At 50.4% G+C, this 24,060-nt stretch overlaps 1 protein-coding gene across 1 annotated transcript in view; it reads left to right on the top strand.

Annotated features, from left to right (window-relative positions):
- ESRRB (estrogen related receptor beta) overlaps positions 1 to 24,060 on the top strand; it is an 86,489-nt gene that overhangs the window by 44,553 nt on the left and 17,876 nt on the right. The window contains exons 2-3 of the mRNA XM_090268367.1: positions 6,246 to 6,655; positions 21,525 to 21,641. Of these exons, the coding sequence (XP_090124493.1) occupies positions 6,246 to 6,655; positions 21,525 to 21,641 (527 nt within the window). The remainder of the gene's footprint in view (positions 1 to 6,245; positions 6,656 to 21,524; positions 21,642 to 24,060) is intronic.

Genomic DNA, 24,060 nt, shown 5'->3' on the forward strand with positions numbered 1-24,060 from the left:
CCATTTGACAGATGAGGCAATTGAGGCACAGGAAGGTTAAATAACTTGTAAGGAATAGAACTGGGATTCAAACTCAGGCAGTCCAGCTGTAGCCCCCAGGTTCTCAGGCCCAACACCATGGCCACTGGGCAGATTTCATGGCATCTGGAAGTTGCCGAATCTGACAGTGACAGTAGGTGGGATGTTTATGCCATGTCAGTACTTGGTACAGGATGAGCATAAACACAGACCCAAGAAGAGTTAAGATAAATTTGCAGATGTCAGCTCTCCAATAGCTACTGAAAGGAAGGACGCTAGAGGTGTGTTTGGGGCATACTCTGAATGGGTGAAGCTGTTCTTCCTCCAAACATGCCCTGGTGGTCAGAGCCCAGAGCTGGCTGAACGGGCTAAAGAGAGAGCCTCCAGGTATTTTTGGGTCCTGCCTAAGGACACTCAACTGAGATGACCAAGGTGGGCCTGGCCTCCCGGGTCGGGGGTGGGGGTTCTAATTCGCAGGAGCTACTGTCTGAGCCAGCTGCAGGGTCCACGGTGGACCCTCCCTGCTGTCCCAAGGCAGCCACTCCACCTCCGTTGTCTCCTCCTCCTTTGACTGAGCCTCTCTTCTCATTATGATGGATGCAGCCTGGAAAATCATGGGTAAAAAGCCCCCATTGAAAGGCACTAATTACCCATCATTATTTTCCATTCCGTAATTTGTGTGGAACGAGATTTCAATCAGTTGTCCAGGATCAGCCTGGTTTTGACTAATCCTTCTAACGACAAGATGCTTAATTACAGATTTTTGCCCGAGCTCCAGTGCACAGAGGGAGGCAGGTTCTCACTGAAGCCAGTTTGCTATTGGGTAATTTTGCAGTCCTGGGTCCCAGAGGGGCTCCCAAGGGGAAAAAAGAAGAGAGTGTTAGGCAAGTATTACTGAGGAGACCAGGTTATAGAGAACACCATGTGGCCATGGAGGCTGGCAGATGGGCCACTGCCTGGGTCAGCTCCTTCTCCTGGGCAGGTCACCAACTCACTAAACCCCAACCAGTCCCCAACCAGCCCCTGACCAGCCTGACTCTCTAGTTAGTAACTTTGAACAAGTCACAATTTCTCGGGGCTTTAGTGCCTCGTGTGTAAGTCACCAGGGTAGGCAGGAGAATATCTGAGAACTTATGATTCACTGACTCCGGCTTGGCTGGTGTGTCCAGAAAAATGAATCCACTATTGAAAGATACACATATGCAAGATTTCAATCAGACAGTAGTGATAAAACCCCATTTATTAAAATACGTGATTCAGACTACTCAGGGGGAAGGTCAATTTGAATTAAAGAAACATCTGGGTTTAAGAAAAAATATATATAATTAATGGATCTCAGGTGCATAGAATTTGATTAATTATAATTCTTGGTTCATAATAGTCCTCATTGGCCTCCTCACCCTTTCTTCCTCCCTTCCTCGCTCCCTCCTTCCCTCCCTCCCTCCCTTCCTTCCCTCCCTCCTTTCTTCCCTGTCTTCCATATAAGAGCGAATAGATTCAAGTCCCAACAGGAACATAGGGCCTTGACAATTACTCATATTTAGCCACGTGGTCCTTCCCATTCTAGCCCCCTATTAAAGACTCCTTCTGCATTCTTGAATAATATTTTTAAAGGAAATTTAGCTGTGTTCCTTTCAGGTGCCTGAGAGGCTGATTCCTAACAAAGCCTGGCTGGAGGGTCTGAGGGTCAGCTTCATTGAATAGCCCAGGTGGCCCCTGCTTAGCAAACCAATTACAGAAATGCACATAAGAGCCTCTCAAATGTTCAGAAACCATTTTTCTTCTGTAGAGTGGATTCTCCTTTCAGGCTTATTTATCCTCTTAATTTGCCTAACCAACCACTTTCCCTCCTAGTAAACGGGGAGTTCGTTGTGGAAAGATCTCTTCTAGATCTGGCTGGGGACTTGGTTGAGGAAGGAGCTTCTCTGGGTTTAACTGCAGGCCTGCAGTGGCTGGGTTTTCTGAAAGGGGTTTTCTGGGAGATCACAATAGCCTCGAGCATCCTCTGAGTGCTTGTTGCATTAGCTCCAGCTCGCCCAGAACCACCCTATGAATGAGGAGCTGTGATTGCATCCATTTTACAGATGAGGACCCTGAGGCCCAGAGAGGGTGACCTGTTCACTCACAGTGAACAGATAGTTGCCACAAGAGGGAATCGGTTTGTTTGATGCCAGAGTGCAGGCTCATGACCGGTGAGGAATCTGCTGCTTGTTTTTGCTCTAAGAGGGTGGTCCCAGCACAAAGCCACAAGAGGGCTCTGAGGGCTGCCCCTTTGCATGTGGCCCAGGTTTCTGAGTGTGGTGGGGGGGACACAGCCCTGCAGAGCAGAGCAAGCCAGGCACTGGCTAACCACGCCAGGCCATCCCTCTTTCCTCAGGAGTTTCTGCCTTGAGGGCCATAGATCCCCAGAATGACAGCTTAAAAATAAAGGATTATTCTATGGCGACAGCCTCTAGAGGTCCATGGCGGACCATCTCAACAGCTGGGGTTTCACTCAGAACTGCCAAGATTCTGTTGGTCTCTGCGTTAGGAAAATTCCCAACCCATTGTGCTGTCCAGCAGAGGGAGAGAGCCCTGAGCCAGCTCAGGAGCCCCTGGAGCTCAGGTCCCTCTGGGGTACAGGTCCCCACCCTGGACACTAGCGGGGCCAGGGGTGGGCTGGGTGGGGGCGGAGGAGGCCTTGTCTAATCAGATGGTAGTAAATTGAGGCCAGGGCAGCTCTAGCTAGTTCCTGTTCCTAGAGGGATCAGCAGGAAAACAATGCCTTGAGGGGCTTCTATCACTGACTACTGCTCTTTCAAAGGCTGCTTAGATGCGGCCGCTGGTCCCTTCACATAGTCAATAGTCATCGACCCAGCCAGGAACTGGGTCCTGGCCAGCCAAGAGGATGCACTCCACATGGCTCCCCACTCCCTGAGCTTGGTCAGCCACCTCCCCCTCATTCTGAGGCTGTGCCCTCCCTGCGCACCCTCTCAGCGGCCCACCCCGCAGCCTCACGCTCCTGGACCTGCCACCAGAGCTTCACCCCTGCACTCCTCCCTGACCTGGTCTCCCATCCTTCCCATTTTCCTGCTCCTTCTTCCCGCTGTGTCTCAGCCTCCACCCTGGAAACCATCACGCTCTGGACCTCTCCGTTTCTCCCACTTCCGCCCTTTCTGACGTCACTCCCCTCTGTCCTGAAACTGCGCCATTCATTTGCCCAACCCTCAGCTCCTGTACCCCGTGTCCACCCTCTTCCCTCATACACCCACGTCAGTGGTTTCCAACCGGGGGCGATTTGCACCCTTCACTCCCCGGAACATCTGGCACATCTCAAGAAGGTTTCGGTTGTCACATCTGCATGAATGAAGCAAGACCAGCGGGGAACAGCAAGGGGGGTCCCTGTCAATGTTGCGTCCACCTGCCCCTTTCTGGAGCTCTGGAGCCATGTGTTTGTTAGTGTCTGTCCTTCCATGAGAGCTTCTGAGATTGCAGGCTGTGCCTGTCATGTCCCCATGATCTGGCTAGCACTTAGCACATAGTAGGTGCCCCCAATACAGGTTGACTGACTGTCCCTGGAAAAGACATTCTAGTGGGGCCAAAATAATGATCATAGATACGAGGAAGTTGCAAGAATGAAATCTTTAGAATTCCCCCCGCAGCTGGGACTCAGGCATCCAACCGGCACAGCTTTCCATGCCAACTCTGGCTGGTCCAGTCTGCTTCCTTCTCAGCCCCAGGGTCTTTGACTTGGGCCTGGGTTCGAGGTTTAGACAGGGCATGTCTGGGCCGCACAGCCCACTCACTGCAGGAAGCTTTGTGCCCTTCTGAACCAAGAAAGAGAGGCAGAGGCAGGAACCAAGGCTTAGGGGACTGCCCACCCTGGTGTCCTTGAGGCCATGAGGCTGGAGAAAGAGAGTGGGGACAATTATGGCCTGCTGTCCACTAGGCGTAGCTGGAGGGCTCTCCCTCTTCTTCCCTGAGGACACATGCTTCTTGTACATCCAAGGGACAGATCTGAAGCGCCGGCACATAATTCATGCTCACTAAATAGTAGTTGCTATCAGTACTGTTTATGTCAAGTATATCTCCTGGATCTATGGGGCCTGGGGGAGGGGTGGGGTCAGAGGGCGAGGGGCGGGGTCAGAGGGCGGGGGCTGGGAGCTGTCCCACCCAGCAGGGTTTGTCCCAGGGTCCTGGGATGTTCCTGTGAACTGCAGAGCCTGCAGCAGTGGACAGGAGGGGGTTACAAATGAAAGAGCCCCTGGTCAGCTCTCCCTGCCTGCCTGCCTGCCCTGTGCCAGGGCATTGTGGGGCGGCACCCAAAGGTGCACTTGTGCTTGCTCAGACAGATTTTCTGCCTGGGCTAGATACCCTGCCAGGCTGATATTGTTTCCTGAGGTCACATCAGGACCCACTAAGTGGATAGAGGGGAAGCAGGTGGCTGTGGGCAGTCCAGGGAGCTGACAGGGCACCAGCCAGTGATGTAAAAGGACACAGAGGCTCGTAGAAGAGGTGCCTCCAAGGACTTGAGGGCTCAGAATACCTGATTTGGAAGACAAGAAACCCAGGAGCCTGTATCTTCAAACACTACATTCCAGTAAACAATAAACTTCTTAAGAGTAGGAGCCTTATATATATCTTTTATCTTGGTATCTGCAGCACCCATTTCTGATTAGAACTGGCTCTGAGGCAATGAATTCCCTATCTCTGGACATCTTCAAGTGTGTTTGAATGGAACAGCCCCCTGGGAGGTATATTAACTATGAACTCATTAGTGGGACCAGAGATAATGAAGGCCCCTCTCCATCATAAGATGGCGTTTGGTGATGTGGGTGTGACCAAGGTTGTGTTGTGGGGCGGGCTTTGTCGGGGTGGAAGGCAGCGCCTTCCCCCGGGGGTGACCAGTCCTTTCCCCAGTAGGCTGCTCAGAAGACAGGGGCTCCCTCTAAGCAGCCCTGGAGGTGGGACTGTGGCTGCTTCCCCGGGGGGGCCCTCCAGCACTGAGACCCTCCTTCACAACCCAGAGCCACCTCGCCACCAACGGGCTGCACTGCTGACCCCTCCAGCCTTTCTCCTCTGTCTGCAGGATCTTTCCCCTCTTTCCTTTCACCTGCTCCTCAGGCACAAACCTTGGCCTCCTCTTCACCCCCAACATGGCCAGGCCAGGCCAGGCCATGGACTAAGGGACCCTGGCCCACCTCCTGACCAGATCACGGCTGGCCCAGAGGGCTGGAGCCAGGACTGCAGCTGGGCTCCCTAAACGCACACCAGATCTCCCTGCTGTGAGCTTTTCTAGCTCATTCCAGAGAGGCCCTTCCCCTCATCCAGGGAGCTGGGACTTGGGAGGGTCACACCCTGCCCGCCACCTACACAGCAGGGTTCTAAGGGGAGGGGCTTTCCTTACGGGAAACGAAGGGAAGCTTCCTAGAGATTCTGTCATGTTGATAATGCTCCAGTGAGTCTATCTACCAGGGAGGTTGAAATGTAAAGTTAAGAGAAACAGCTGAGGATATACTGACTTGGGGTTGGGAGGCTCCCTCCTGCTGTCCCTCGGAAGGGAAGAGCTGGGCCTGCCCTGGGGAGGGGGCCTGAAGCCACCCTCCAGATGTGCCCTGGGCCAGGGGCAAAGCCCAGAGGGCAGCCACTTTAGCTGGGACTCTGCCATAAGCCCGGCTTCTTGCCCTGACCTTTGGCATCTCAGGGATGGTAGTGTGGGTGGGGGAAGCTCCAAGCTCCCCCTCCAAGCTCTAAGCACCGAGCTCCGAGCTCCGAGCCCCAGTGGAACCAGGCAAAATGGGTGACCAGATCATTGTCCAGAGGGCGTGTGGCCCAGGACCTGGCACGCCTGGACTTTTTCAAGTGCAGCCACCATGTTTTATTCTTGTGCGGGAAGTCTGGCCAAATATGTTGGCCAAACTGTTTGTTACCACTTTTTGTCAACCTCAAGCCAGCAATTTGCAAAATGTTAGGTGCCTAATCTCAAGTTTATTGGTCAAAAATAGTTTTTCTTGGAGGACTCAGAAGGTTCTGGGAGAAGAGAGGCGTAAATGCCAGAAACTTGCCCAAGGCTGTGCCGTTTCAGGACCAATGGGCCTTCTGGGCTGAATTTTATCTCCCTGAAGCCTTAGCATGGGGCCCCTCCCAGCAGCCCCACCCACTGGTGCCCGGAGCCCAGAGCTAATTCCTGGGGACTGCGTCACACCTCAGCCTCGGCAGACCTGACTTCCCCCGCTCTGTGTCCACAGGCTGCTGAACAGAATGTCCGCAGACGACCGGCACCTGAGCTCCAGCTGCGGCTCCTTCATCAAGACGGAGCCGTCCAGCCCGTGCTCGGGCATCGACGCGCTCAGCCACCACAGCCCCAGCAGCTCGTCGGACGCCAGCGGCGCCTTTGGCCTGGCCCTGGGCGCCCACGCCAATGGTCTGGACTCGCCGCCCATGTTTGCAGGCGCCGGGCTGGGAGGCACCCCGTGCCGCAAGAGCTACGAGGACTGTGCCAGTGGCATCATGGAGGACTCGGCCATCAAGTGCGAATACATGCTGAACGCCATCCCCAAGCGCCTGTGCCTCGTGTGTGGGGACGTTGCCTCCGGCTACCACTACGGGGTGGCCTCCTGCGAGGCCTGCAAGGCCTTCTTCAAGAGGACCATCCAAGGTGCGTGGCAGCCGAGCAGGGCCCGGGAGGGGTGCGGGAGGGGGCGCCCCGGCCTGCGGCCCAACAGGAAACCGTGTGGTCCCCGAGAGCTGCCGGGTCAGGTCTGGGTGCTGGCAGCAGAGGCTCATGGGCCCCCTTTTCTGTCTCTCAGGTTTTCTCATGCTGAGACTCTGGATAAGGACCCTCCCTCCAGGACTGTTGTTGAAATGGCATGCCACCCCAAATGGCGCCCCAGAAAACCTCTCAAAAATCCCACACACTGCCTCATCACGGTGTGCCTCTCACTGGGATGGGGAGCACTGTCAGATGTGTGCTCCTCAAATAGCTGATTTTGGGGGGAAATAGCATTATTCACCCTGCACTTGCAGACCTCTTGAAATATAAAGGGTCTCTCTCTCTCTCTCTCTCTCTCTCTCTCTCTCTCTCTCTCTCTCTCTTTTATTACACAAGTGAAACATGACTTTTTTTCATCGTGCAAGGCTCAGGCTGACTGAGCAAGGAAACGTCCCCCCGACCACTTACCCTGTCCGGATCCCAGCGTGGCTGGTTTTCTAGGATTTTCTCAGTGCGTCTGCATATCAGCTGAGTCATGTCCCAGTGGCTGTGGGGGTGGCTGCCTCTTTCAATGGATAATGGAGTGAATCATTCTGATGAAGGCGTGCAAGAGCCCTGATGGGTCCCCTTTGTAAAGTGACCCCTAGTTAAACTGGGGATTATGATAGTCTGTTATCAAGTTCTAGGCATCGGCCCAGCAAAGACAGGCGGCTGGGCAGACGTAGTGACACGCTCACTGCAGTAGCAGGCGTGGGTAAGAACGCTGGTGTGCTCGGCCAGCTTTCTACTGAGCACCGTTCCAGGTGCTCGCGACAGGACAGACGGAGCCCTGCTCCTGCAGGTCACTGAGCTGAGCAATGCCACTGGGACAGACACTGCAAACAGACTGGGGAAAACCTGGGGGCTCCTGTGCTGTCCCTGGCCCAGACCCCTTGTCCGGGGCTTGCCTGCCTGTGCCAAGCAGTCCTTCCCCTATTTCCCTTTTGGAAGAGGCAGACTGAGCTTCCCTGGGGCAATTCTCAGTGTATTCATTCACCAAATATGTATTTGTTGAGATCTCTTGAGATGAAAATTTGTGTATTAAACCAATCGCAGGCATTAAGATGGGTTGTGTTTCCAATTCTGCATATTAGTCAAGATGGTGTGGTGCAGTGGCTAGCCACCTGGGCTCCTGGGCTCATTACCTTCCAGCCGAATGCTGTGGGCCTCAGTTTCTTTCTCACCTTCCGTGGGAAGATATTGTCCCTACCTCACACACAGCTGGTAGAAGTGGATTGAGTTAATACATAGCAAGGACTTGGAATGTGCTCTGGCACCTCGTAAGTACAAAATAAATGTTTTCAATTATTTTCACTTTTACAATATTACTTAAGACATTATTACTCAGGTAACAGATGTATACAATTTATTTTATCTTACAGAGCAAGCTTTTATAACTACACGTATTTAAATAAAACTAATTAGTTGGATTTAACAGGATTTAAATTATTTTAGCTTTTTTAGTTATAGATAGTATTTATTTATTTTAAAGGAACTCTTTTTTTTAAAAAAAATAAGCATGGCAAAAATTCAAACAGTGCAAAAGAGCAAAACAGCAAAAAGTAAGTTTTAGGAAAACTCCTGACTGGGCTGTTGAACCTCAGAAGGGGCCATGATAACAATTTCTGTCCACAAACACTTATGGAGCACCTTCACAATAGGCACAGTGCTAGCCTCCAGCACAGTAAATCAATACACCTGGCCCCCTGCCAGCTTTGTACCCCCCAGTCTGGGAAGAGGCTCTGGCATCTCTAGATTTGAAAAGCATTGCACAGTGGTTCTAAGTCTCCTGCCTCAGCCAGGGTTGAAAACCTCCAGTCTCATTTCTAATCAATATCCTCAGATATTTGACAAATAAACATGAAATGTTTAAACCAATTTAGGTTACTGAAATAGCCTCTTTTTTTCTTCACAGATTGGGAAGTGGTCTTGGTAAGATCGACTCTGTGAAGTCGGTTTTTGAAACAACGCTTTTTAGGAGATAATTACATTTTCTCCTCTCTGTCATGTTCTTCAATGAGCTGGAGAGTTCTGGATCTAATGTTCTGGAAACAGAGGCTGGTGTAGACTCAGAAACCCTACTGACACTCCCGAGAGAGGGCAGGTGCTGAGAATGTCCTTAGCAAATCAGGAGGAGGGTTTGTAAATAGTCTTAATTGTTTGCTACCAGGAACAGGATAATGATCTCTTCCTAGAAGTGGGGAGACAAACAGTCAAAACAGAACTTGTCTCTTCTGTGTCTCACAAGAAGAGTTTTGCGTCTATAACCAGAAAAAGGGTTCTGTCTAGAAGAGGGAAAAGTGTTTACTGGTTATGAACTCATCGGTTTTGTTCTAACAAAGATTTAGTTCTGTTGTTTCTGAATGTATTCATTACAGAAAAAGTGGAATAAATAAGTAAAATATAGAAGAGGGGAAAAATGACCTGTGATTAATTGGACAATCGCAGAGCCACGCTAAGAACTGAGGGAGGATTATGGAGCCCCTGCTCTGAGTAAGGAACTGCAGGGGAAGCCAGAGAGGATGGTGTCTGCCCTCCAGAAGCTTAGAACATCTAAGTCTGCAGGCGTAGTCCCAGGGCAGCTTCCTAAGCACATACCCAATTAAGAAGGATATTTTCGAAAGTGTAACAACTTTCTCTGAGTGCCATTAGTCATAGAGGGATCCATTCACAAATATGTGAACGCTTGGACAGTTCTGAAAATCATACTGGCTCACACCTGCCTCCCTCCTTGGGTCACATTATTCTGCCCAATTCAGTGATTGCACCAATATGGAAAGATGTTTTGCAGAAGCCAGTACAACACGATAGATTTAAGGAGAGAGGCAGGCAGTCATTCCTTCTTTCCAAACGTTCATTGAGCGATGATTGTGTGCTTGGCTGTGCAAGGTGCTAGCGCTGCGGGGGTGGGTGGAGGGGGTGGGAGAGGCAGGCAAAGTACAGCCTGCGGGCTGGACACCTGCTTTTGTCAATCAAGTTTATTGAGACCAGCCACACCTATTTGTTTTCGTATAGCTTATGGCTGCTTTGATGATCCTAGGCAGCACTGAGTAGTTGGGACAGAGACCTTCTGGCCACAAAGCCTAAAACATTTACTATTGTGCACTTTACAGAAAAAATGTGCACTCCCTTGCACTACAGCATTAAACAAGGTAGTTGCAGTCCCCCTGCCTGTTAAGGGTTCATTACAACTTTTGCCAGATTCTTTGCTATGGAGGGGAGTTTCTTGTCACTGCTGGTGGTTGTGGTGACAGTCACCCACAGTAGATGAGCTCAGAGACAGACAAAAAAGGCACCTTCCAGAAGGAACTGAGCTAACCCTCCACCTGGTTGAATTTACTAGCATATCTAAAGGGAAGAAATGTGCCCATCAAAAGCATGGATCAGCCCGGGAGGCATAGGATAAAAGGTGGACCCTGGCTAAGGCATCATGCCTAGGAAAGGGAGTCAGCCTGGGGACAGCCTGATGTGGTCAAACAATCCGTTGACCCGATCTGGCTCTCCTGTAGGTCTTCTGCTTGGAGTGAGCTTGGTTAGGCTCTGAGCCTCTCCTTGCACTTGAGTGCGCTGACATCTCTGGGCTTCTGCCTCAAGTTTCTGCATTTCAGCAGTGCAAGTCTGCCCCCAAGAGATGGAGTCCCTTTCTGTGGCTTCTGGACTCTAGGGCTGAGTGCCAGATTCTGAACTGTGTGACACTGACCCCCACAGCAATAGAAACCTTTGTAATGAGTACTGAAGCAATGAGGAGAACTTTAGGGGAGCGGCTCTGGGGCCTTTTCCAAGCCCTACTCCTTGACCCGGTCCCTCTCTCATTCTCAGCACTGACCCTGCCTCCCATTTCATTGAGAAACTAGAAGCTCCACATGGGAACTCCCTCAGCTTCTTGTCATCAAAACTACCCATTCTCTCCCACATCTGCAGTGTCTTTCACTCATTGATCACAGTTATTTATAGCTACCCAGTTACTGCTGGAAGATGTCTCCTCCCCCCGGCTCAGCACTTCCCAGGCTTTGAATCTCTCTCCTCCCTTCTCCCCTGGGACCCTCCTACCCATTATCTCCTCTTTAAAAAAAAAAAGATTTTATTTATTTATTTTCAGAGAGAAGGGAAGGGAGTGACAAAGAGAGGGAGGGGAACATCAATATGTGGTTGCTTCTCACACCCCCCCAATTGGGACCCAGCCTGCAACCCAGGCATGTGCCCTGACTGGGAATCGAACCAGCTACCCTTTGGTTCACAAGCCTGTGCTGAATCCACTGAGCCAAACCAACCAGGGCTCTCTCCTTTTTTTTAAAAAAATCTTCTCACTCTGTAGTCTCATTCTGTCTCAGCATTTAAATGCCTCTAGTATCTCCAGTTAAGAAAAAAATTATATATCTCCCCTCAAACTTCAGCTTCCAATATCCCCCTTCTCTTCCTTCTCTCGGTTCTTGACTCACCTTATAAGTCTCTCCTTATGTGTCTAAGATCTCCTCCTGCCCATGGCTTCAACTGCCCATGGAATCAGGATGAATCCCAATTCCATAGCTCTCGCCCCGAACTTCTTCCTGAGTTGCAGCTCCTTTATCACCCAATGAACATTTCCATGCAGATGTCCCAGCAGCACCCAAAAGCAGCAAGTGCTAAACATCTGATGTTTCTCCTGGCATTCCCAATTCAGTCCTAATCACTCCTCCAATATTTAAGCCGGAAATGGGTCTTTTCTTTAACTTTGCTTTCTGCCCTTAAGGCCCCCTCCATTCCAACCCAACAGCTTCTCTCCATCTCCCCTGGTCTCAGCTGCTAGGCTCACCCCCTCCCAGTCTGGTATCTTCAGTGCTGCCAGAGAAACCTTTCTGGAAATACCCACGAACATGTCACTCTTCTGTCTCCTTGTGGGTAAAATCAAAGCTCCCATACCTGATGGAGGATGTCCTTTGGGATCGCCCCACAATGACCTTGCCACCTCATCTTGTGCCCCTCTCCCTTGCAGGGTGAAGGCTGGTCTGACTGCTCTGTTTTCTAATTCCCAGAGCTTGTCCCATGCTTTCAATTTCTAGACTTCACATGTAGTCTTTTAGTCTTCTCTTTGCTCTCCATCCTGATCTCCAGTCCCTACTTTTGTCCATTAGATTGCCAGTTAGCTGGCATTTCCTCCAGGAAGTCTTCTTGGACTTCCTCCTCTCATTTGGTGTGTATAGTGCCTCTCCTGGGTGCTCCTGTAAATCTCCCAGCACACCAGCAATTCTTTCCACACTGTTTGGTTATTGCAATTACTTGTCCAATTCCCCAAGAAGACTGTAAGCTCTTAGGGAACAGCATTACCTATACCTTGGTTTTTCACTGAGCTCCACATCTGCCCGCAGCACCTGGAACACAGGAAATTCTCCATGTGTCTGAACAGAAGGTGATCCCCAAAGTGATCCTGTTTTCCCAGTGAGGACAAACCAAAGAAGTTTGATTGGTTTGTATATATAAACTTCTAGGGATCTAGAGAAACAAGTCAAATGTCTACTTATAACCACATGTTAGCTTTTGTTATATTGCATTTTAAGTCACAATGTGTAAAACTATATTTTTTGAAACACTTTTTCTACTCAATTTTGTAAAGCAAGGTTCATCAAACTTTTCACTGAGTCTTTGATAACAGTGTCTTTGCCTGCTCTAGGGCTCCTTTTTGAGTCATTTTACACAGTATTTTAGAGCACACTCTCTTCATTTCCCTTTCCATTACTTGAGACTTTATGTTTGGGCTGCTATCCCTAAAAATCTTACTTTGGGCCGTAAGTACAGTTTCTAGACCATCAGGACAGTTCTTTTTCATTTGCATCAGTTTACAGTCATGGTGTTTGCAATGTGTCAGGTCTGGTCCGCTGTTGACACTGAACATCTGTCATTGTGAGATCATTTTCAGACGTAACTGAACTTGTGTAAAATGTCTTGATCCCCCTTTGCCGATTCACTCGGGTGCCCAGCGTTGATTGTGGTCTTCCCAAGTGGTAGTCGTTCAATATAAAGTGATTGACTTAGCACTTCTAATAGGAGACCTCATGGAGGCTCATATATGTAGCAACTTCTGGGGAAAGCTCCTGTCTTACATTTGAGCTTATGAAGCAGTGGTGCAGTCCCAGCCACTGTTCTGTGAGCTGAAGAGGGGGCAAGGGCTTTCTCTTGGTGGCCTTGTCTTCTAGCGAGGAAGGCAGACAGTAAATACAGTAAGAAATAAAGAAGCACAATGACAGACTGAGCCTAGTTTTGCGAGGAGAAAAACCAGAAACCACAGGTGATTGAGAGAGGGGGTCTAATATAGATGGAGGGTTAGAGCAGGCCGTGCTGAGAAGGGGCCTTGCAAGGCAGGGTGAAGTATGTGCAAGACTCCTGGGACCAGCCTTTCAGGACCAGAAGGAAGGCCAGTGTGTGGGTGAGGGCAGAGGGGAAGGCGATGGGCTGGAGATATTGGCGAAGTCACCGGGCGGTGGTGAGTGCCACACTTGGGTTTTCTTCTAGGTGGAACGAAAGCTATTGACGGGTAAATGAACACGCAGTGCGTTGGCCACAGGGACTGTGCAGAGGGTAAAGCCACGCTGTGCCCCTCCGTAAGCTCCCAGGGCATGTGGCCAACTTTGCAGGTCACTGGGAGGCCCCTTGAGCAGCACCTGGGTCTGTGACTTAAGACGAGGAGGAGCAAGTGAGCAAGAGGCCCAGGCACAGTGCTTCCTCTGTTCACCTGGGGCCCAGATGCAGGCTTGGAAGGCAACTCCCCGAGGACAGGGGCAAGGGCGTGATTGATGGGTTATTCTGTCTTGGACCACCTCCAGGCCTTTTGTCCTGGAGAATAAGGCTGGGAGATCCCAGGGGACACAAGACAACAGGGATGCAGAGACAAAGCCAGGAGTGGGTGAAGGTTGGGAGTGGGGTACCACTCGCCAGCTGGTTGACCTTGAGTAGGGATTTGGACCTTCTGGCCTCAGTTTTCTCTCTATACAAGAGTTAATAAACCCACCAACTGCTATCTGGAGGGCACTGAAGGAATGAGAGGAAGAACAAATCATGATGTCTGTTTTCAGAGACGCAGATGGCGAGTAAGTCAGGTGAGACACAGAGGTCAGCAGGGTGGGGCGGGGTGGGGGGCTTCCCAGAAGAAGGGCATTTAAGCAGGAATGGAAGGTAAACGTGGGTGGCAGGAAACGCAGCACACAGCCGGAGCAGGGCCCGGAGGAGATGTTCTGCTAAGGCAAGTGGGGACTCAGTGGCAGATGACAGACTGGGAAAGCAGCGTGTGGCTGACTGTCAAAGGCCTTCGTACACTGTGTGAGCGAAGGTCAGAGAGCATAGTTCAGTGTGAGGACTGCTTCGCCTGGCGTAGAATCCCAGCTTTCCCATTTGTTATGTCAACTTGGGCAAGTTCCTTAGTTTTCTAGGCCTTAATTTCCTTGTTAAGAATGGGACTAATGAGGCTAATGAAGAGTTCCTACTCCTATAATGATATCGCAGAAATTAAGTGAAACACACTTATAAAGTGTTTAGCTTGGTATCTGGCATAGGATAACCATTAAGTGAATAGTAATTGCTTTTGTTTTTTCATGCTAGGCAACAGGAAGCCATTGAAGGTGTCTGAGCAGGGGATGAGCCAAATCTCCTTTTAGCGAGATGAGTCTGGCAATGATAGGGAAGATGGTCTGGATTTGGGGGAGTCTAGGAGCAGACAGACCAATTAGGAGGTGATTTTTAACAGTCCAGTGAAGAGATCTAGTTAACTGTCTATTTAGAGGTGGCTTGAGAAACTTTTGAGAGGGGAGTCAGGATAAAAAGAATAGTGACTGGATATGAGCCTGACTCTTACTGTAGATTACTAATTTTGCAGATAGTGAGACTATTAAGGAAAAGAAACCCAGAAAGAAGAATTTTGCTGGTGGAAGCGGGGCAGGCAGCAAGGAAGGGGTTGGGATAATGCATGAAGTTTGGTACATATTGAGTTTGATCAGTCCACAGGACTTACCCTGGAGAGAGGCCAAGAGTAGACTCTGAGTGGGATTTGGGGTCTAATGAGATCTTTTAGGGTAGTGGTTCTCAGAGCATGGTCCCCAGGCCCAAAGCAGAGGCTTCACTTGGGACCTTGTTAGAAATGCAAATTTCTGGCCCCACCCTGACCTGCTAAAGCTGAGACTTTTGGGGGAGGGGGGCAGTGACCTGATTTCACAAGCCCTCCTGGGGAGCTTGTTCCTGGGAGAGCAGTTCAACAGAAGAGGGGAAAGGCGTGGGGGTGGGGCAGGAGAAGGGACACGAAGGGACACTGTGAAAGGAAGCGGGGTGGGGAGTAAGAGCCTTGAAAGAGACTGAGAAGTACCCGACTTCATCAGTTCCAGGACGCACATCTTCTCCATGTGCATCCCTGCGTTGGACTGTGTGCCAGTCACTGTCTGCCAGGTGATAGCTGTATGCTGTTCTCACTGCCCTCACATGCACATTAAAGGGGCCAGCGACCTGGAAGGAAACCCTGCGACACAATGGGCACGCTTAAGAAGCACAGCTCCCTTGTTAGCAGAGAGGACAATTCTGCAGGAAAACATGAAAACAATGACTTTGATAAAAAATGATTCAGGAGAATCACACTCTGGGAAGTTTATTCCCCCAATTTTCTCTTTCATGTATGAACAAGAATGCTATGTGATCTGCTTTGTGTCTAAATAAATGGCAGAGAGCTCTTCTAATAAGAAAGAAAGGACAATGCTAGTGGCAAGGAAGCACAGTCCTGGTTTGATTGGCAGCTTTTCCCCCTTCTTTCTTAGCAGGACATAAAATAATGCTGCGGTCTTAGCATCCAGAGAATCTGGTATTCGATGTGATAGGTACAGAGATGGTCAGAGATGTTGCAAGTCCCCACAGGGAGAAGGGAGATGGAGTCTCACAGAGGAGTGGGTGAGGTGTGGGTTCTAGAAGGTGTGAGTGGTGTCTATGGCTTCGGGAAGGACCAGGACAGGGAGGACCCAGGGGAAGTGATTGTCTTTGACAACGGCAAGGTTACTTTTGAACTCTAGGATTCTGAGGGTGGAGATTCTTGCTTTCAATTCATTTGTTTTGATCAACAGGTATTTTCAGATTCCAGGCACTATACTCAAGATATAAAAAGGAAAGACCTAATGACCTCCGTCTCCCGTCAGCATACAGTTTGGAAGGGAGGGCAATATGTGAGACCTTGATTTTGAAACACTAAGCTAGTTGCTTACGTGTGTGTGGGGAAGTGGGGGAGATAGGTGATAGATGAGGCTTGTAGGGCACATCTGAAGGCCCATGTGAGCCTGGCTGGGACAGAAGGGAAATGAGTGTCACCATGAGGACCATGTGAGACCGAGGCTCAGGTTGTAGAAGGTTCACCAGGAAGAGTATCAGGTAGAGGGAGGGATAAAGCTGCTTTGTCTTCTAGCTTCTAGTGCTTCTGTCAAGAAATGTAATTCAGCCCTGGCCGGCTGGCTCAGTTAGTTGGAGTATTGTCCATACACCAAAAGGTTGTGGGTTTGATTCCTGGTCAGGACACATACATAGATTGCCTACTCGGGGCATATATGGTAGGCAATTGATCGATGTTTCTCTCTCACATTGTTTCTTTCTCTCTCTCTTCTTCCCTCTCTTAAAAATCATTAAGAAAGTGTATCCTTGGAAAATGTATGTGGAGGCCTCACACCTTTACAGACATGGTTCTAGGTGCCAGGAAACTGCAGAGAAAAAAGCAATGCTAAGTAGAAATAACAAGCAATGTGTGCACAGTGTGTGTGCGTGTGTGTGTGTGTGTGTTCACAGGGAGGTTGTTGCCTAGTGGTTCAAGATATGGTGGCCAATCTTACTTCTGGCCCTTTGTATTTCACTAGCTTTTTACTCCCTCTGCAAGTTTTTAGGCTCTTCTTTTTTGTCTGCATGATTGAAATTTTATGATAAAAATCTGGGTTGTGCGTTTTAGGTCTTTTGATTACATATTATTAATTTTATATTTTTGTTTGGGTGTGATTGTTGATTCCCAGGCAGTTGTAAGAAATAATACAGAAAGATCCCATATACTCAGATTCCACACCTTTCTCTGAGCCCCCCCTCCCCCCATCTTACGTAACAACAGCACCTGTCAGAGCCAGGACATTGGTGTTGATAGAATCCTCCCACCTTACTCAGAGTTCACCAGTCGTACATGCTCATGGGTGTGTGTTTCTATGCAATTTTATCACTATAGATTCCTGTGACCAGCACCACAATCACGATCCAAAACAGATCAGTAACATAGGACCCCTGGTATGGCTCTTTAATAGCCACGCTACCTCCCTCTCTCCCCTCCCCGACCCCTGGCAGCTAATTGGTTCACCTCAATAATTTGGTCCAGGTCTTTTTTCATTCATTCTTCTGGGCTCTCAGCAGGCTCTTTGGTCCAGACACTCATATTCTTTAGGTCTTAGAAATTTTCACGCCTCCACCCTCTCTCCCTTCCTTTCTCCCTTTGTGAAAACTTCCTCTCCAGCATTTTCTCTTTCAGAAACTCGTAATGACTGAGTATGAAGCTGCCAGGGTCAATTTTCTAATTCTTACATCTTTTCTAGCCTATTGTCCATCTCTTTGATTTTTGGTCTATTCTAGAGAAAGTAGCTACTTAGATGGTCCTTTTGACTTTTTTGTGGCTTTCATACTTTTATTTTCTATGAGCCCCATTTTATACTTTCTTTATATCACACACTGTTCTTGTTTCATGAATGCAGTATTTTTTTCTTCTCAGGTCAACCTTCTGGGGGTTTATTTCTGCTCCCTGGTTTCCTCCCACATGCTTTCCCCCGTTTGTTTTGGTTAGTCTTCCATATTGAAGGCTTTCCATAAATGCATCGGTAACGCTAATGGTCCGAAATGCCAACAGGGATGAAAACTGTAGCAGGAACATTCCCTCAGCTTATCTTTATCTGATGGGCTTTTCTCTGATCTGTTCATCCTCCCAGAGAAGATGCCTACAAATTCCTATCTTCAGGTTGCAGGGAGGTGGAGTGTGCCTCTGGCAGCTGGAATTCTGGGAGTGGGCTTGGGGGTGGGCTGGGTGGTCTCGCTGTTAACTATGCAATATTCAGCCCTCTGTTCAGCCTCGACTTCCCTTCTGCCCTCCACTGCAGTTTCTGAGTCCAGACTTCACTTGCACATATTCTCCAGGGACTAAGTTGACTTCTCCTGTGCAGGTCACGGGGAGATACTTGGTGGCCACATGGAGTGGCAGCTAAGCACTCCTTAAATACTGACTTCCAGCAAATTCTCATTTCTAGCCCCAAAACTCACTCCATCTTCTGCTGAGTCTTGAGTCTTCAACACCTGAAGCTTTCTGAGGCTCTGCAGGACCAGGGACTTACTTCTTATCTTGTTAGCGACTTTGGTTTCTACCCCTCCATTCTTCTGTGACGGTTCTCACTCCTGTATGGCCCTTTAGTGAGCTTCTGGGAAAGGCCACAGACATATGTGTTCAATCTGCCATGATGAGCTGGAGATCCATCGAGGGATGTTGCACAGGAAAGCTATTAATGCCCCCCCCTCCCCCAGAGGCAGGGTGGAAGGGAGAATGGAGGCAGACGAGGCTAGCACATCAGAGGTGAGACCAGAGATGCTGAGAGTTGAAAGTGGCTGAGGCAGAAGGGGAAGGAGGAAGGAAATACCAGGGATTTGAGATAAAGCGGATCTTAGCAGTGTCCAGGATGCCACCTCAGTGTCTGACCTAAGTGGTGGCGTGGCCAGTGGCCCCTTTGCTGAGACAAGGAACACAGGAAGAGGAAGAGGCTGGGTGAGGATGGGTTCAGTGTGAGGAAGTGTGAGAAACCAGCAGGTAGATGGCTTTCAGGGCGTGAAGCATAGGCAGTGCATCTGGCTGCCCACCTTTGCCAATTCTGTGATAGCTGAAGCCAGTGGCAGGGATGAGATCATCCAGCTGGTGGGGCAGGGGGAGGGGAGGAAGGAGAGCTAAGGGCAGTGGACCACACAGAGAAGAAAGGCATCGTCTCTGTCTCCCAGGAGTGAGATAAAGAAGGGGGTGGAACCCAGTGACCACCAGCCCAGCCCATTCATGCTCTGCCATTAGCGAGCAGCTCTGTCCCTGAGCCCTGAGAGAGGCCCGCCCTTCCCTGCAGCTGTTCAAGGACAGCGAGTTGATGGGGTGCCCTTTCTCCTGGGGCACAGGATCAAAGAGAGTTGATGGTGGGTATTTCCCCTCTGCCTCCGGGTCACACAGACATCCAAGTCGGGCTTGGGGCATTCCTCCCTCCCTCCCAAGGCACGTGCAGCGTCCATTCTGAGGACAAGCTGTGGAAGGCCCAATGTCTTAAGGGTCCGATTGGGTGGCTAGCTTCAGGTCTGACCCCCGCAAAGGACTTCCCCAGGGATCTTCTGGCTCTTTGCGCCCTGGCAGCCCTGCTTAGACATAAAAATAAGCGTTCCCTTGGTTATGTGTTTGCCACTGTGTGCACATCACTAAGCCCTTCACACACTTTCCGTCACCGAATCCACACCATTTTATGACATGGGAACATACTGTGTCCACTTAACACATGAGGAAACTAGGGCCCAGAGAGGTTAGGTGACTTGCCTGAAGTAGACTCTGCATGTGTCTGTCCTGGGCACACTTCCAGGTCAGAACCCTGAATATGCTAGCCGTTGGCCATGTCCCCATCCTATGAGAGCCCGCCCCCAAACCTGCCACACCTGAGCTTGGGGGTGCTGGGGATGGTGTGTGTGAGACAGATGCCTCTCCCTGCTCCTGAGCTTTCCCAGACTGCCCTCAAGAGACCACAGGAATTTTGATGAATTAATCTCATCACTTTATCGAGGAGGCACTTACAGAAATTACAAGGCCACCAGGCTGGCTTTGCTGGCAGTCAGCTGCTGGGGCCATAAAACAAATTGAAAGGAAAAAATAAATAAATAAAATTAGAAATATCTCTCTTTCTCTGCGTGCGCGCATGCACACACAGAGAGAGAGAGAGTCAAGAACACGGCTTGAGTTCTTGTTAATGCTCTGTCCTCCTGTCCTGGGAGAGCAGTGGTGTCAAATCAGCAGACACTTATTGACCCTCTGCTAGAGCAGCAGCCCTGAGCAACCTGGAACCCATCCTCCTTCCAGGGATGACAGGCTGGCTGTGAGGCTGTGACCAAGGAACATGAAAGTCAGCAGCGTGTGCATGGCATCTCAAGGTGGCAGAGTTACTGCACCAGCTGCTGGCAGGGCCACAGCAGGCCCTGGGAGCACCCTGCAGTGGTTCAGAGCAGAGACTGAGCCAGACTGCCTGGGTGCCAGTCCTTGCTCTGCCTCATCCTGGACTCCACTCACCTCGCTCACCTGTAAGATGGAGAGAAAGACGTTCACTGCCAGAGTTGTTGGGAAAATGAAAGTTTCAATGTACGGAAAGCAGAACTGTAGCTGCTTCTTAATAAGCACTGATTAGTGCTAGCTCTCAGGGTGCATTGGGTACCTACTGTGTGCCAGGCACCTGAGCTGGTCTAGGAGGAGAGAGTTGCACACAGGTAATGGGACAGAGAAGAAACATCTACCTAAGTGGGGCCTGGAGATGCACACAGGCCAGGCGAGGAGGTGCAGGGAGCAGAGTGGGCTTGCTCCAAGCAGCAGGAGCAAAGGCCTGGGAGCTGAGATCACTGAGTCCCAGGAACTGATAATTGTGCAGAACAACAGGGATGTTAAGGCTGGAGACAGTGCTGAGGTAGGTGGGGGCAGGGGCCAGATTCTGCACAGCTTCTAAGCCAGGCAGGATAGACTTGGATAAATCAGCTCATGTATGGGTTTTCCTCCTTTCTTTTAATTTTTACCATACTTATGTGAATATTGAAATTATTTCCCAAGAAGTCACACAAGCCAGAGTGACCTATGAAATGGTCAAGGGTAGGTAAGAGAGGAGAGGAGCACACAGAATCTCTATTCCTTCCTGTCCCCTCCTATCCTTGAGCATGGAGGTTGACCTCCAGCCCTGCTCCTTCCAGGAAATGGGACTGAAAAAAGTTTGGGCCACCTGGACTTGAGAGAGAGAGAGAGAGAGAGAGAGAGAGAGCATGATAGCGATGTAAGGTATCCTGGGCAAATCAACCTCTTGGAGCCTCAGTTTCCTCACCAGTACAAAATGGGGATAAGGGCCCTGGCTGGTGTGGCTCAGTGGATTATGCACCGGCCTGTGAACCAAAGGGTTGCCAGTTCAATTCCTAGTCAAGGCACATGCCTGGGTTGTGGACCAGGTCCCAAGTTGGGGGTGCACAAGGGCCAACCACACATTAATGTTTCTCTCCTTCTCTTTCTCCCTCCCTGCCCCTTTCTCTAGAAATAAATAAATAAATAGTTTTTTGTTTGTTTTTTTATAAATGGAGATAAGGGCACTCACTGAGCCACTATGAGTACTTAGTACACAGTTAGGCACTTTGTTATAGGGACTCAATAGTTTCATTACATTGAAGCACTTTGTTGGTGGAACCTGGCTCATGTGTGTTCTCAGAAAATCCAGCAGTAAATGGTTTTCACGTGCCACATGGGGAGACTGAGGTCAATGAATCCTGAGGACAGCCACGCCATGTGTTTTGATGCCCCAGCCCAGTGGGTGACTGTTCTTCAAAGCTGTGGCTGCCTGGCCCACCCGGGCCTCAGGAACTGGGGCCTATATTTAAGAGACAAGCACCTACTGTGAGAACCGCTGCCCGGTGGGAACCTCAGCATGGGGAGCAGTGTAGGTCTGGCTGGTTAACCCCCATCTGGCCCTGGATGGCACCTGGCAACCCTGTCTGTGTCTGATTACAGGGAACATCGAGTACAGCTGCCCGGCCACCAACGAGTGTGAGATCACGAAGCGGAGGCGGAAGTCCTGCCAGGCCTGCCGCTTCATGAAATGCCTCAAAGTGGGGATGCTGAAGGAAGGTAAGATGCCCTGTGCACCCGCTGAGGCTTCTCCGAGGGGTCCTGGGGGAGGCCATTCTCACTGGGAGTCCCAGACCCCTGGGAGGATACACACAAGCTGTGGACTTCCCCAGGCCAGTGCATGTGCACCTGGTTCCATGGGGTCCCCGGGCTCTAGAAGTCCCTCTGTGCTTCCCAGGTTAAGCCCTGGCCCCCGGGAGTGCCCATCTGTCCTCTCTCACACCCTGTGAGCAGGTTCGCAGCCTCCAGCTGCCCCTTAGCTCTCTACTCCTGAAGGAGACAAAGGGTGTCAGGAAGGTGGAGACAGAAGTTCTCCATTAAGGACCCCACATGGGCCCTGGGAAACTGGCGTGGCACTCTGCAGAAGGTCCTCCTTTTGGGGCAAGTCCCCTGCACCCCAGGAGGGGCAGGCTTGAGGTGCTCTTTTAGCTCTCGGGAGCCCTAGGAGTGTGGGAGTGCACTGATCAGAGACAGTAAGATCTGGAATGACATGTAATGAACTCTTCACCCACTTTCCGGCAGGCGGACAGCGCCTGGCTATCACCTTGAGGATGGTTTCCCCTTCCCTGTCCGCTTCTCGCCACCCTCTCACTTCCCTTTCCTTTCTCTTCCCTTCACCTCTTTCTCCTCTGGAGCTGTGCTGTCCCCCGTGGCAACATGAGCCTCGAGTTCTGAGTGTGAAATTCACGCCTGATTTCAAAGACTTATGGGGGTGATCAAAGGAGTATAAAATCATGTAGTAACAAGTTTTAAATAACGATTGCATGTTGAGATGATAACATTTTGGATATATTGGGTAAAACGGAACATTGATTATCACATTCTTCTTTTTACCTTCTTCAATGTGGCTACTAGGAAATTTAAAATACCACGCGGTTCTCATTATTTGGGTAGCACTGTTCTAGGTCTCCTCGTCATCACCGTCCTGGCTGATCAGCCCAGGGGGATGAGGCTTGTGGGGTACCACTTTGGGGGAATGGGTATTGTGTGTATGTTTCTTCCCTTCCCTAGCTTTCAGGGGGAGTCAGTGGAAATGCTAACAGATCAGCTTTTATGATTCTGGGCTCCGGGATCCTTCCAGAAGTGGGAGGAGGCAGGGAGAGAGGTGTGGGCTGCGGAAGGGATGATGGGAGGGGCTGGGGGAGAAAAGGAGGGGCAGGCCTGGAATGCAGTTCCTCAGAGGAGAGGGTTTCTGGAAGCCCCGCCCAGCCTTTGAGAGTTCCAGGGCAACCTCCCATTCTCCTCTCCAGGCACCCTCTGGGAAGAGGACCCAAATTTAAGATGCTTTGTAGTTAGATGACTTGGACCTTCTTGTGCTGTGAGAATCGGAGGCCCTCTGTTTTCCATTCCGGGTCCCCCCTCTTCACCTCAGCTCAGCCCAGTGTCTACACCCGTAAAACAGAAGCTCTGGGAACAGTTCCTCAGCTACCCCTGTGCCTACACAGCACATGGCCTTGTAGCTGCGTTTCTCATGACTCACTCATTTTAACCCCTTGGAGATGGAAAGGCCAGCCGGCTGCTGCAGTGGGGGATCAAGTGGAGAAACAGCCCCTTTTTCTAGATTAAAAATGGGCTGTATTGAACCTGCTGGAAGAAGACTGTGGTGGTTCATTTAGACTCCACACAATTTTGGTGGGACCCAAGCGAGTGTGTGAACTGGCTACACCAGGCTTTTTCTGTCCCTCCAGAGCAGCCTGGGGTTCACTGGTGAGGAAACTGAGGCACAGAGGCCCTCAGGAGCATGCTTTAGTGCTGGTCTCTTGACTCTCTGCTCTGTGCGCTGTTGCAAACCAACCTAAGGGTGTCAGAGCCTCAAAGAGGCTCCTTGCTCTTGAGTTTGCGAGACTGGGAGCTGCCACCAAGTTCTGGGGAGCTGGCTATGAGGACACAGGGTCAAGCTGGGGACCAGCTATCCAGCGCCTTTCCTGTTTGGAGCGTGTGGGGCCCCTCTGCTTACTTTACAGCATCTGAAACACTTTGAGCAGAAGGCAGCTGCATCACTATCAGTGTACCCCTGAATTTTAAGGGTGACAAAACTGAGTTCTGTATGGATTGGGGAGAGATGACTCCCCCTCCTCAGTCACACAGCTGGTTTCAGAGGAGCTGGGCCCAGAGCCTGGAGCTGCCCGTGTCTGCCCCCTACCCCAAGTTTAGGTCAGGAAGAGGAGAGGCTTCACACCTCAGGCCCCCTGCCCCCAGGACGGCGGGCTAAGGAGCAGGGGAGGGAGAGATGAGAAAGTGGGGACCACCACTTGAAATCCCTGGACCATCTGGCAACAGTGAAGAGTCTCTTTAGGTACTTCCCTGTGCTGGGAAGAGACTAGGGGTCCTTCCTAGCAACCCCCCAGAAAGGGAATGATGAGGGAGGTTTACTGACGGCAGATAAGTGGGTGGCCAAGTGCACACAACTGAGCAGCAC

Source organism: Furipterus horrens, unplaced genomic scaffold (genome assembly GCF_987537825.1).
Source record: "Furipterus horrens unplaced genomic scaffold, mFurHor1.1.pri manual_scaffold_3, whole genome shotgun sequence".
Classification (NCBI taxonomy): Eukaryota; Metazoa; Chordata; class Mammalia; order Chiroptera; family Furipteridae; genus Furipterus; species Furipterus horrens.